The 13,627-nt window shown below is 42.0% G+C and overlaps 1 protein-coding gene across 4 annotated transcripts in view; it reads left to right on the forward strand.

Moving 5' to 3' along the window:
• The window catches only part of LOC311493319 (ral guanine nucleotide dissociation stimulator-like), a 51,893-nt gene that overhangs the window by 30,566 nt on the left and 7,700 nt on the right, over positions 1-13,627 (forward strand). For 3 of the 4 annotated variants that reach the window (XM_084551920.1, XM_084551918.1, XM_084551921.1), the window contains 14 exons: positions 3,588-3,892; positions 5,916-5,990; positions 6,307-6,500; positions 6,822-6,946; positions 7,479-7,694; positions 7,778-7,881; positions 7,956-8,040; positions 9,920-9,997; positions 10,215-10,301; positions 10,398-10,430; positions 10,518-10,639; positions 12,734-12,829; positions 12,920-13,124; positions 13,321-13,395. In XM_084551920.1, the coding sequence (XP_084408046.1) occupies positions 3,588-3,892; positions 5,916-5,990; positions 6,307-6,500; positions 6,822-6,946; positions 7,479-7,694; positions 7,778-7,881; positions 7,956-8,040; positions 9,920-9,997; positions 10,215-10,301; positions 10,398-10,430; positions 10,518-10,639; positions 12,734-12,829; positions 12,920-13,124; positions 13,321-13,395 (1,800 nt within the window). The remainder of the gene's footprint in view (positions 1-3,587; positions 3,893-5,915; positions 5,991-6,306; positions 6,501-6,821; positions 6,947-7,478; positions 7,695-7,777; positions 7,882-7,955; positions 8,041-9,919; positions 9,998-10,214; positions 10,302-10,397; positions 10,431-10,517; positions 10,640-12,733; positions 12,830-12,919; positions 13,125-13,320; positions 13,396-13,627) is intronic. The other variant, XM_084551919.1, reaches the window with a different exon arrangement.

Here is a 13,627-nt window from a genome sequence, read left to right on the forward strand (position 1 = left end):
CATGCTAATATAATTAGCATATGTTCAATAAATTAGCATAGACTTTTTACACTAACTTTACACAACAAAATACGTTCACCACAATAGTTTTATCCCTCAACAAGGTTTTGAAGTTTTTGACATTGGCATCGTTATAGAGGTCTCATCTGGTTGGCTACTCTGAACCAGAGACAGCTACCTGATAATGGTTTGTTTAATTGAATTTTTTTTTTCTTTTGCATCAAAGGGTAAATGGGTTTGTGTAAATAAACATGAGCTGTTCATTTTTAATTTGAATAATTTTAGGATCTCATGTTCCACATGTTCTAGGCCAGCCAGTGCTTTTTTTTTTATTTTTTTGGAATAAAGACTTTTACAGGTTCAGCTAATTAGAGTTACATTAACTTATGTTTAAATCTATTTAAAACAACAATATGAGCAAAAGAAGGAGGAGTAGATTAAAGGTGAGCAGGAAGAAAAAGGACGAGGAGGAAGAGGAGAAGCAAAAGAAGGAGGATGAGAATGATATAAGAGAGAGCAGGAAGAAGAAGAAAGAACAGGAGGGAGGAAGAGGAGAAGGAAACAAAGAGGATTTGCACAAATGCAATTTTTACTTGATCGACTGAGAGAAACGTAAGACGACAACCAACTATTGGCAAAGTGTCTAGTTCGCAAACAAAAATTACAAATGGAGTCCAAAAAAAGAAAATAAATTAAGCGTAAAAGAGAGAAAGGATCCCATTAAGACGAAACTAAGCTTCTTTTCAAATACATTTTCTGGGTGCTGTCATCTGTCTGTTTGTAACCAGGATGCTGTTGATGTGGTTGACCGAGCACCAAGTCAGGCTGGTGGAATGTGTGGTACAGGCCTAATCTTAATAGAAGAAGATGAAGATTTCCCAGGGAATTCCCTCCTGTTTCCACAGAATCTCTTCTTACTGAGTTTATCTGAAAGTTTGCCCAAAACTCTCTCTTCTGTTTGTTGACTTCTTCCTGTTTGAAGTATCGATTGCTCAGCCTTGTGTGTTTATTGTAGCAGCAGTTTGTTCATCACGTGGAGCAGGCATGAATAGGAAGCTTTATTCCTGGAGTGGACTTGCCGGAGGGATCGAGGCGCTGCCCTTGAGCGCTGCATTTTTTGGGGCTTTTAGCGATAGCAGTGCAGCCTCTGTGGTTTGGCTGATAAGCACCTCTCCTGCTGTCAAGGCCCTCGGCTGCAGCTGCGCCTCAGCCATTATTCTGCTCAGGATTTACAACAGTCCACGGGTTTGTCTCCTCTCCCACCATTAATCTGTCGAGGGTTAGGTTACTCAAGTTCACCAGTATCTCAGTTTCTGTGCCGTTATTTCACTATATTCTCTGGTACGATTCAAACTGTGTCTACCTTTACACTAATCAATATTTCCTGACCTAATCAATCATTTTGATCAGAGATGAACAGTATCAATGGAGACTAAATGAAATAATCTTATCAGATATATGTGTTTACATCGAAACATTACTGACAAAGTGGTTCTGTTGCTGTGGAGCGTCAAATATGCTGGAAATAGAACAGAAGAAAAAGAAGGAGCAGAAGGAAAAACGCGAGAATGAGAAAGAGGAGGTGGTACAAAAACAAGAAGGAGGAGCAAAAGAAGAAGGAGGAAGAGGGAGGAGAATGAATAAGAGTCTAGCAAAAGGAGTTTCTCCTTTTTTAAGAAGACGGAGAAGGAGAGAATAAGAAGAACAAGGAGGAGGAATAGGAAGAAGAAGAGCAAAAGGAGGAGGGAGATGAGAGGGAGAAGGACTAAGAAGAAAGAAACAAGGTGTAAGAGGAAGAAGAAAGAGAGGAGGAAAGTAGGAGAAGAAGCAGAGGGAGATTAAGGAGAATGAGAACAAGGAGAGGATGAGGCAAAAACGAGGAGAAAAAGAAGCGGGAGAAAAATAAGAAGGGGAATAAGTCGGAGATAATAGGGAGCAGGAAGAAACTTGGTTCATCTTGGTTCACTTGTTTGACCAACTGGTTGTTTTGCTACCTCCATGTTTCCCCTCCCTTCTGGTGACTCCTTACCTGATGTTTACCTCACGTGGAGCAAACATGCTTAGAGAGAATGGAATTATTCCAACAGTTAGGAAAGGTTTTCATGGTTGTTAGGTCTCTTAGTAAGTAAATTAATGTTTATTCATAATCAGTCAATATATATCGCTCATTACACCAGTTTTCCATGCTCATTAGAGCTGGTTTCTATGGTAACAAAGGCATTATGTTACTGAACTCATCTTGACCAAAAAAGCCAACAGGGAGTCACACTGAGGCTTGGTAATGGACTCCAATGACTCACACAAGAAAGCGTCCGTGACGGATGACTGCGGCATGCCACGTTACATGCCATTCCTTCGGCTCAGTGATTCATGCCACTGTAACTGTTATATTTAGGCTCAGCGTCTTCACCACTTAGACAGTCAAGGATTAGTTACACTGATGTAAACTGCTGATTGGACACCCATGCTTTATTTACAATTTTAAAGTAGTGTTCTGATCTTCTTTAGAGTTTTAGAGCTCCTCATCTTTAATGCTAAACCACATTTATTTCATTCAGTATTGCTTCCACTATCAGCTTTAGGTTCTTTTTTCCTGCACTCGTGGCAATGGTGCCGCTGTGATTGGGGATGAAAGCAAACACTGAAATGTCAATGCATTCCATGCAAATTGGCGTATTTACATAGCTAGCATTGACCTCTAACAACTAGTTGTAGTAGTCCTAAATGTTATACTTTCCTTGTTGTAAAGTCATTTACGAGACATCAAGGATTACTACTGCCTTTACATCAAAGGCAGCTGTTTATTGTGTGTCCATTGTGACATGAATAGTTGGGGACATGATGTGGAGTCTTTTGCCCAACTTCCCCAGCCCCAGTTTTTTTTTTTTTTTTTATGCCGCAGAAAGTTGTTCTGGAGTTTCTCTGTTGGGAGCTGGTTATGCACTAGGAAAGATCTGCTGGGCCAATCAGATCATTTGGGGTGGACTTCATGTGGTGATGGACAGATTAGTATGCAGCTTTATCAGAGCCTTAAAGGAAACAATTGATATATTTACGATTTGTTTGTTGTTTAACTCTGACCTAATGCAGCACACACACACGATGACATTTCCATTATGACTTTGATATTCTGTCAGCGGAATGGTGTTCTGTTGCGGTTTGTTGCATGTTTTTCATGCTCAGGAGAAAACAACAACAACAGACTGATCGATGGCCCTACAGAGCTCTCATTCATGCAACAAGCAGCTTGTGCTAATACCCTGTTTGTGTATAGATACAGGCTGCAGCTTGTATTGTAGTCCCAGTTATCCAGCAAGCTCTGTTTAGTAACAAGCTATTGTTTGTTTGTGCTCGGCACATGAGTCAGTAAGTATGACTCACAGAGACGGTCCAAAAATACGAGGGCACACAGATGGTTTTAATTAAGGTTTATTCCCAGAATGAGATACATTTTCGTCTCAGTAACAGTGTCCTGTTTTCTTTCTTCAACTTTCTCTAATGGGCACCAAACAGATATTTGAAGAATAACCAGTAGTGAAAAGTTTGTGTAGTCAAATGTCTTATCTTCTCTCTTCTCTTTCTCCTAGAGCTCAACGCAGGAGATCGGCGAGGAGGCCGAGGATGACGCCATTTTCACCATCACGCTGAGAAAGGTGCAGCTCCACCAGTCGGCCAGTAAGGGTCAGCGATGGCTGGGCGTGGACACGGACTCTGCCCTGAGCCTCTACGAGACCTGCAAAGTGCGGACCATCAAGGCCGGCACGCTGGAAAGACTGGTGGAGTACATGGTGTTGGCGTTCAGGGGAAAAGATTCCACCTATGTCACCATCTTCCTTTGCACCTACCGATCCTTTGCCACCACCAAACAGGTGCTGGATCTCCTGCTCAACAGGTACGGTAACGTCAGGCAATCAGTAAAATTTTAAAATTTTAAAATGTTTAAAAAATAGAATTAAAACAGCTGAAGTTTAATATTATCTAAGTTAATGTGTTGGAAGCTGAATAAATGGGCATACAATGAGTCACACTGTGATGGTTAGACGACACCAGGTCTCCTCTGCATGCAGCAGTTGGTACTAGGGATGTTCTGATCGGCCTTCTCTGCTGGCCTAAACTTTATCAAAACCACTAACTTACATTTTAATATTTTCCTATTAATCTTATTAAATTATTCCTAACAGCCTATTCTTTTTATTATATGGCTTGTCTGTCTCTCACTACAGTGATTCCTGCAGTGTAACTTTGCATTAGAGCTTTTATCCAATCATGTTTCAGCCATCATGTGTTGCCGGTGTCAAAGAAATCTGCCTGGGCCTTCACAACTGGAAGCTGGAGCTTGAAATCCATTGTAATGACTCTGTTCCTTTAACCAATCACATTTCAAGTCTGTATTCTTAGGCCTTCTCTGTGGCCTACGGTAGCGTCAGCGTTTTCGCATCTTCTGATTGGAGGGTCAAAGAGCCGCTCCATTTAAACCAAGCTAGTGGTTCATGTTCATCTGTTGCGAGCTGCACAAGCAAATCGTCCCTGTTAATATTTTGATTTTATTTTTTGAACTCGTGATGGCATAAGGAGGAGAAGCTATTTCGGTTGGCGATCTTCTTAGAAAGCCATTTTCACGGCGGACTTTCCAGGACATGCTGGATATTGTGAGGAAAGGCTGCCTAATCCTGGAGCTAGCTAGCCTGACCCAGCCGGGGAACTTTCAGGTCAGCAACTACGAGCGCTAACCTTGGTTGACAGGCTCCGAGGACAATCTAAATAGTTTCTTAAGTTAAATGAATTGCATATTTTTGCCAATTTATTGGGTCGACATTGATGCTTCTGCTGGATTTGATGTATGTGGTGCTGGAGCTGCAGTGAGTGAGAGGAGACTTTTTGAATGGTTCTAAGTGAGTTCCTTGCTTTAGTAATGGCCTTCATCTCGCTATATGAGATACCCGGGTACGATGCAACGTCCTGTTTTATTGCATATCCTTATGTTGTTGATGGCTTCTATAGCAGTGGCGTCATAACAATTGTATTAAGAGGTGTTTTGAATACGGTTGGAAGGCATTGAAGGCCCACATAGAAAATGCATGGCCCGCCACTGTGGTAAACCTTTGGTCCTGCCATCCATTTAGATATTACTTTGACATGTAGCACCTAACCAAGCATGCTGAAGACCATGTCCACCCTTTCATGGTAACAGTATTCCCTGATGGCCTCTTTCAGCAGGATAATGCTCCCTGGTTCAGGAATGGTTTGAAGAACACGACAACGAGTTCAAAGTGTTGACTTGCCTCCAAATTCCCCAGATCTCAATCCAATCCAGCGTCTGTGGGATGTTATGGATAAAAGTCCGATCCATGGAGGCCTCCACCTCTCAACTTAAAGCCGGACTTAAAGGATGTGCAGATACCACAGCACACCTTCAGATGTCAAGAGAAGTCCATGCCCTGATAGATCAAGGCTGGTCTTGCGGGAAAATGGCAAAACTACACAATATTAGGCAGGTGGTTTGTGATGAGACTTTAAACCAGAAACAGACACGACTTCTATCCTTTACAAGCCTTTACAAACAAGTTAGGATCTTCAGTTGGAAAAAGTCTGAAAATATTCTGGACTACTACTACGCAGAAGTGTGCCAGAAAAGAGCTAGCTAGAAAACATGGTCGCAAGCAATGTAGAACTTTAAAAGCTTCCTATGACAATCTTGAATTGTTTACTCTGGTGTTATATGTTTTGAGTACTTCCTGTTTTACTTTGATAAGGTTCTCTTCCCCTTGTCTTTCGTTGTGTTTTCCTGCCTTTGTGACTTCCATCTGTGTCTTCAGAAAGGGGGCCTACACTTCCAAATGAGATATCAAAAATCTACAGAGAATAATGTTGAAACTAGAAAAACTAATTGATTTATTTTATTTTTTCTCTTTTAGGTATGCCAAGCTCCAAAATGTGCCTGCAGCCACAGCTCACAAAGTTTCCCAGGACGACTGCACAGAGCTGAGAAAGTAAGTGTGCTGAAACCTACTCCTCCCAGAGTTAATGGGATATCAACAGTACAGATAAATACGTAGAGGAAATAAATATCTCTTTGTCCTTAGTGGCTTTCCCCACTGTGGGATATGTAAAGGATTATCTCATACTGTTAGCATCAATTTCTTGATTCTTTCATTCTCACATTCTTTAATCTCTTGGCATAGTTTAAAAAAGGGATCGTGAACAGGGAGCCCCTAAAATATTAGCCAGAGCTACCTGTGATGATGTGCTATACACCAGTCAGTCAACGTTATGAACACCAACATTCAAATTTATTTCTCTTTTCAGTACTGTTTCATCCATCCTGGGCGCGTGGCTGGACCAGTACTCCGAAGACTTCTGGAGCCCTCCGAACTACGACTGTCTGCACCAGCTCCTGTCCTACCTTCACCTTCACTTCACCGGGTCGGACCTGGAGCGCCGTGCCCGCAATCTGCTGGCCCACTTCCTCCGCCGACAGCAGTGTGAGCCTGATCCTGATGGTATGAAGGCAGGACAGGAGAGGGACAACAGGGCAGGGACTCCAGAATGAGTGGGGTGTACCTAAAGGCTGAGAGTTTGATCATAAACGAGTCAAACTTTGTGTAGATGTAGACACTGTCAGTTCACAGAAAGAACAGTTTGGTTGTACAAGTGATAAGAACATCTTAGTGGTCACAGTCACATTACAGAGCAAAACAAATGCCAGGCTTGAAGAGAGGATGAGATGCTGAAGAAGTGAAGGGAGTGTGTTTAGGTTGAGCTCAGGCGGAGGCAGCATTTTTAAAAATATTTTTTTGTTTGTTTGTTCTTTATCTCTTCAGGGGAACACATCGGCTGCCCTTTTGCCACGCAGGAAGAGAGCGGCTTTGAGGACGAGCTTCCTGCGTTTAGCTTCCTGTCGTTTGACCCCATCATGGTTGCGGAGCAGTTCACGCTCATGGACGCGGTGAGGATGTTTCCCTTGCCATAAAGACAGGTTTAGTGTCACTGAGTCTCTGTTTGCTTCCACAGTATCTGGCCTTGCATTTATACCAGAACAATCAGCCTTTTACAAACGCACATTTCTACATCTGAGGTAACTTTCCGGGTAATTATACAACCTTAACCCTAACCCCAAGAGGAGTGCAAAAAAATACAAACCTAAGCATCTAAAGTGTCCTAATTTATCAAACAGAACTCCGAAAAATAAGCTGCCCATCACAGCAGCAGAAATGCTATGCAGGAACACCTCAACAGAAAATGTCCAACCTCAGAATAACGAGACAGATTGATGAAAGGATTGATAATGAAACTTAATTAAAGATATTTCGCCTCTAGTTTCTCATCTTTTATATGTCTTTGCCTTTATCCAGCTCAGTTTCAGTCTTCTGTTGTTAAAATGTGATCCTACATCATTCTGCACAGTGAACTTAAAACATCCAGGAAAAAGTAACTTTGACCAGGTGTGCTTATATTCGAGTGTCCCGCTGTCCACTCAGGATCTGTTTAAGAAGGTGGTACCCTACCACTGCCTGGGGGGAATTTGGTCTCAGCGGGATAAGAAGGGGAAGGAACACCTGGCTCCCACCATCAGAGCCACTGTGGCCCAGTTCAACTCTGTCACCAACTGTGTCATCACTACCTGCCTGAGCAACCCAACCCTGAAGCCCAATCAAAGAGCCCGATTACTGGAGAGGTGGATAGATGTGGCTCGGGTGAGAAACCTCCATCTAATTTAATGCTCAAATTTAAAGGGATTTAAAAAGTTTGTTTCTGACTGGATCATTGTTGCGCTCAGGAGTGTCGGATTCTGAAGAACTTCTCCTCTCTGAGAGCCATCCTCTCTGCCCTGCAGTGCAACGCCATCCACCGCCTGAAGAGGACCTGGGAGGAAGTATCACGGTAGGTTTCCACAAACTGAACATTGCTGAGTACGTTTTCTTTTCATGCACTGACCTCTTTGTGTGCCTCTGCAGGGAAAGTTTCAGGACCTTCCGCGAGCTGTCCGAGATCTTCTCCGATGACAACAACTACTCGCTCAGCCGAGAGCTGTTGGTGAAGGTGCGTCTCTGCTTTTTGACCCATGAAAATCTGCTGTTCCTCCAGAGTAACTGAAGGTTATAGTATGATAGTATTGCAAGAATTCTCTGGTACAAAATTCAAGAATCGGAGGACAGAGTCTCAAAATCAGAGAAACCAAGAACTCAGTCTGTCTCGGTTATATAAGGGCAACATGTGGCAGATGAACACACGGCAGCAGGATGTATGGCTTAGTGACCCTTTTCTCACGTCGACTGAATGCTAACAGCTGCAGGGTAACATCCACAACAACATCCTGCTGGCCCCAACACCTTGTACCATGTTGCTTTGGGTTGCTGCATCCATGTATTACTCATAGTGTCCTGGGTGGATTCTGTGCAGCTGACAGATTGCTGTCATTGAGAGATGTGAGCATTCTGTAACTCATACTGAGTGACTCGATAAAATAGGTGATACAGAAAGGAACGTGACTAAACAGGAAATGAGCTGACAGATCATTGTGCTGCAGGCACTGCTGTTTTCACACTGAACAAGACATTTGACAAGATAAAAAAAAAAAACTCCAAACCAAATCTGTACTTGTATCTTAGTACATGCAGATTTGTTTAGAATTGTACAGTTATTATCAAAGCAATAACTGTCCAACTGCTGAAATTATACCCATTGTATTTCAAAAACTTACACAGTGATTATCACAAAAACATTTTACTTATCAGTCTGTGGCTCTCAGCACCTTCTGACAGGTCACAAACATATTTTTTAAGCTTTAAAAATCTCCTCAATCGGCTGGTTTTATGAATTTTAACTGTAAAAGGAGGAAACGGTGTATTTGGTGGTTCTGCAAAAACAACAACATCCAGTGAGGATCCTTAGGTACAGACGTCGCCCAGGTCAGGTGCATGATGTACAACAACAATGCTACGGCAAGGGGACGACAGGTTTAAAAAATGTTGCTTCTTGGGGCAAATATTGTTGCGATAATGTTACATAATATAATATTATTATGTAATGTAAGATAATATTACTGTTACAATATTCTACTCAGCTCCAGATGAAACTAAACTGTTCATGTTAATGAAGCAATAATGAAGTGATTTACCAGTCAAGTTCTTAACAGATTTTGGACGTCTGTGACAGCTTTATTTCATGTCATCATCCTTGTTATGTAGAGTAATGTAACGCTGAGCGAATGCCCTAAGCCTCCTTTGAGGGAATCCCTGCTGACGTCAAAGGGAGGAAACCTTTGGCAGGTGTAGATAATGGCTCTGATGTGAGGCATGTGCAAAAGCAGACCACAGGGCGTTGTCTTGCTCGCGTTCTATCTGCTCAGCCCAGGCTGCGTTCGCTAGACTGGGTCAGCTCGAATTACACCGTGCTGCAAAAGGCCTCTGAGTGTTCCATAACTGAGGAATGTGAATGCCAGGAGATGGATCTCTAACAGATGCTTTTTAAGCTAAAAAAAAAATGGAAGCAGTTCAACAAATCATTCAGGCAGGGAGCTTCACTCTTGATAACCTCAGAGACCTGAACTCTCTGCCTCCTTCTCGCTAACCTCCATGCCAGCTACATGCATTAGTTGCATGTGTTATGAAAAAAAAATGTGCAAACTCCATCAGCAAATGAAAACAGCTGCATGGTTAACAGTACTCTGTGGTTAAACTCAAAAAACGACCCCACCAGATTGAGCTTCACAAAGCCTTTTCTGCAGAACATCTGATCTGTATTTTACATTGCTGAACTGGTATTTTTAGTTCTGTAAAAAAATGTTTTCAGGTTCTTTACTCAAGTTCATCTTCAGATTATTTGTTTGCAGGGAAATTAAGCCATAGAGGAGAACTGTAATTATTTATTTTTATTATAACAATTATGCAACATTTATTTATTTATTGTTTTTCTGCAGGAGGGAACCTCCAAGTTTGCGACTTTAGAAATCAATCCCAAACGAGCTCAGAGGAGACACCAGCAGCAGAGAGACCTGGTGAGACAATTTTGTGCCAACAGCTCCATGCAGAGAGGAAAGCCATCACTGCACTCCATCCGTTATCCTGTATTTTTAAGCAGTTTGTCATAACACCATTGTGAAACAGTGTTTTAATTTATTTTCTACAGTGTAATGTTTGTCTGATGCATTTCTTTAACTCTCTTGGGCCTCTGTGTTTGTCTCCACTGATTGTCCCTCTTCCCTCTGTGAACAGGGAGTGATGCAGGGGACCATTCCTTACCTGGGCACCTTCCTAACGGACCTGGTGATGATGGACACTGCTATGAAGGATTACACTGAGGTCAGGCACCTGATCCTGATGTCCTCAGTCTGATGTTTTTGGAACTCCCTACCATTGTTCCTGATGTTTGATTTTCTTTTGTGTGTCCTTTTTCAGGGTGGTCTTATCAACTTTGAGAAGAGAAGAAAGGTGTGTACCATTTTCTATTTTGGTTGAAATGATCAGCAAAAAAGCTAAGGATGGACTCACTGAAACAAATTCCTCCTTTGCTCGTAGGAGTTCGAGGTGATTGCTCAGATCAAACTGCTCCAGCTGGCCTCCAACAACTACAGTTTCACTCAGGACAGCCACTTCAGGGAGTGGTTTGCAGGTGTGGAGAAGCTCAGCGAGGCAGAAAGGTCAGTCGTTTTACTACTCCTGCTACTGCTTCTTCCTCCATCTCAACAATGTTGGTCCTCTCTAGGAAGCACAAGATCTGTCCTTGTTGCTGTCATCTAGTTTTTGCAGCTTGTTGCAGACAAAAACTAAAATGTAAATTAATTTTTAATAATTAATGAATTAATTCATCAAATCCAAATACAACTCCAATCATATGCAACTGTTATTGTTTTTGTTTTTGTGGTCCTTTTGAGCCCATCCCAGCAATTTTCGATCAACTATGCACTACGTGGTGCCTGACTGAACATGATCCCTGTCCCTCAATCTTATACCTGGTCATTTGCCTCCAGCTAGTGGGCTAGTGGTGGTACTACAGATAACAGACAATATAGTAACAATACCTTTCTAACAATGTGCCTACTTTGGGGAGTTACATGGGTGAACAACAGCCATATGGTGGAACAATCTTTTTCATCTTTTTCATAATGTGCACAATGGTAGCATTTGTTGTACAGGCTAAAAAATGGACAAAGGTTGAATTGCCTCCTGTAGTGGGAATCAGTAGTATTTTGTTGCCAGATTACCTATCAAGAGGTAAAACCCCAAGGTGGCGCACTTGGTGGCACACTGCCTGGTTCTATTTTTACTAAGCCCTTTGTAGAATATGTGTGCTTCGTGGTATTTCTATAAACTGTTGGTCCAGTTTAGAGCCCGACCGATATATCGGCCGGCCGATATTATCGGCCGATATTAGGCATTTTCAAAAGTATCGGTATCGGCATTTATAATGGCCGATAAATGAATATTTCAAAAATAAAATAAAAACGAAACACCCTTCAACCATGTCATGAGTGTTGGCGTTGTATAGTTTAGTTTGTCCACCAGAGGGCACTCTACACCGTCCCTGTTGGCAACACTCGTGTATAACTCGTGCTGATCCAGCCAGAGTCGGGCAGAGAGAACCAGTTATCCGCGAGTAAGATCCTCGGTGAAGTGTGTTCATGGTGAGTTGGTCACGAGACATACATTGCTTGAATAACAATTAAAAGAGCATCCCCATCAGTTCTCTTAACTCAAATAAGCATGACAAAATTCGTGACTATCATGTCCAGTTTTGCTGCTGTTAAATAAGCCGAGAGTGAAGCGGAATTAGCTAGTAGCTAATTACGTTACGTTGTTACAGTGTAGTTGACTGACTGTCCTTTTAACTTTTGACAATGTACTGAAGTATTTCTTTAATAGCGTGACAGTTATAGCAATGAGACGTATCATCTCTCCTTGGCCTGTTAAATTGAAAATGTATGTTTTACAATTTGCAGTATGACGTTATCCATTGCTAAATTATGGCTCATCATAGACTAGCTAACCACAAAGCTAGCTAATGCCACTATCAGTGGAAGACCGCTAACGTTAACATTAATGAGCTTGGAAACCACAACGAACTTATTCTGTCTAAATAAAGTACTGTAATGATTACTGTATTTATAACTAGCATATCTCTAGTTACAGTGTAAAATGTAAGTTAGACTTGCGAGGAGTGAACATTTAGACATAGAGAAAAAGTATCAAACGTAGTTTGTGCATAAAAGTTTGCTTTTCTTTTACACGTGTGTGAAATCCAATGACGCCGAGTGTGCGTTGCAGGTTCAGCCGCAGCATTAACGAGTCACATAATGGATTTAGATCGCTAAATAGTAGGTTTTAGAAGGCAGGCAGCAACTGATGATTGAAAATGGTTTGATGTAGCTTGATGGAAAGAATTTAAAAAGTGCAGGTAAAGGGTTGCATTATCATATTATTTTAGTTAAAACTCATAAATAACTACAAATAACTAATGTTAGGGAAATCAGTTAATGTTTTGTTGCGCGTTTCTGAAAAAAAAAAAATTATTTTCAGTATGTCTATTTAGGTGAGCTTCACCTCCCATCACAAAAATGTCTTTTTCTATGGTTAATTCTCTCTCCTTTTTTTTTTTTTTTTCCTTTTTTCTTTTTAAGCATTTCCAGTTTTTTTCATAAAATTCAGAATAACTGAGAGCAGAAAGGCTGATTTTTCATATGTTGTATTGTAGTCAGTGTAAATTGCCTTTGAATAATGGTTACTTCCTGCCACAGCTACAGTCTGTCCTGTGAGATCGAGCCTTTGTCGGAGTCGGCCAGCAATACACTCAGAGCCAAGAAGAACGGAGGAATCATGAAACGCTGGAGCGAGTGAGTGTTGATACAGTTCAGGTCACAATCTTAATTCCTCGCTAGTATGTCAGTTGGAGAAGTGACTCTTTACTCCACTTGTTATTTCAGCCGGCAGTTGACTGAGGCTGGCTCCAGCAGCACCGCCGGCTCTCATTCCAAATCCTTCGACCATTCGCATTACCGGCCGTACCAAGGAAGTGGAGGGGACAGTGGCGACGCTCTCAGCGTCACCTCTGTCAGTTCTAGTGGTTCAGACCTGGAGGACGTGAACGCCAGCTTCCTGTCTGATTCACCAGAAGGACATGAGAGAAAGGTAAGCAGGCCGCCCTCACAAACTGACTGAGTGAGGACACCACGACACCTATGACTGCCCTGAAGGACAACAAGACATCTGTGACCACTCTAAAGGACACCAAGACACCTATGACTACTCTGAAGGAGACTAGATGGAGGACACCGTACTTTGATAGATGGTGTGTCCTGATTGTTTTTTTTTTGTCTTTCTCCAGACGTCAACTCCCTCGGTGAAACTCACTGTCTCTGGTTTGGGGAGGGAAGCTCCAGCTGCAGATACAGCCTCGACGGTAACGACTGTTATGACTTTGTGCGCATATTAAACTGAAAACCTGATCAAACTTGTAAGAGGCAGAAATATGTATATTTTTAAGCCTCTGGTGATATCCAGAAGTGTTAGGGTTGTCTGTATGTGCCTCTTATGAATACAATATTTAAGGAACATCTCGAGGGTGCAGACCTGCACTCAAAGGTGAACTGACTAGAGTTCAGTGGTCAAAATCAGCCAAACGTACTCATGGG

Source organism: Chelon labrosus (assembly GCF_963514085.1).
Source record: "Chelon labrosus genome assembly, chromosome: 9".
In the NCBI taxonomy this organism is placed as follows: domain Eukaryota; kingdom Metazoa; phylum Chordata; class Actinopteri; order Mugiliformes; family Mugilidae; genus Chelon; species Chelon labrosus.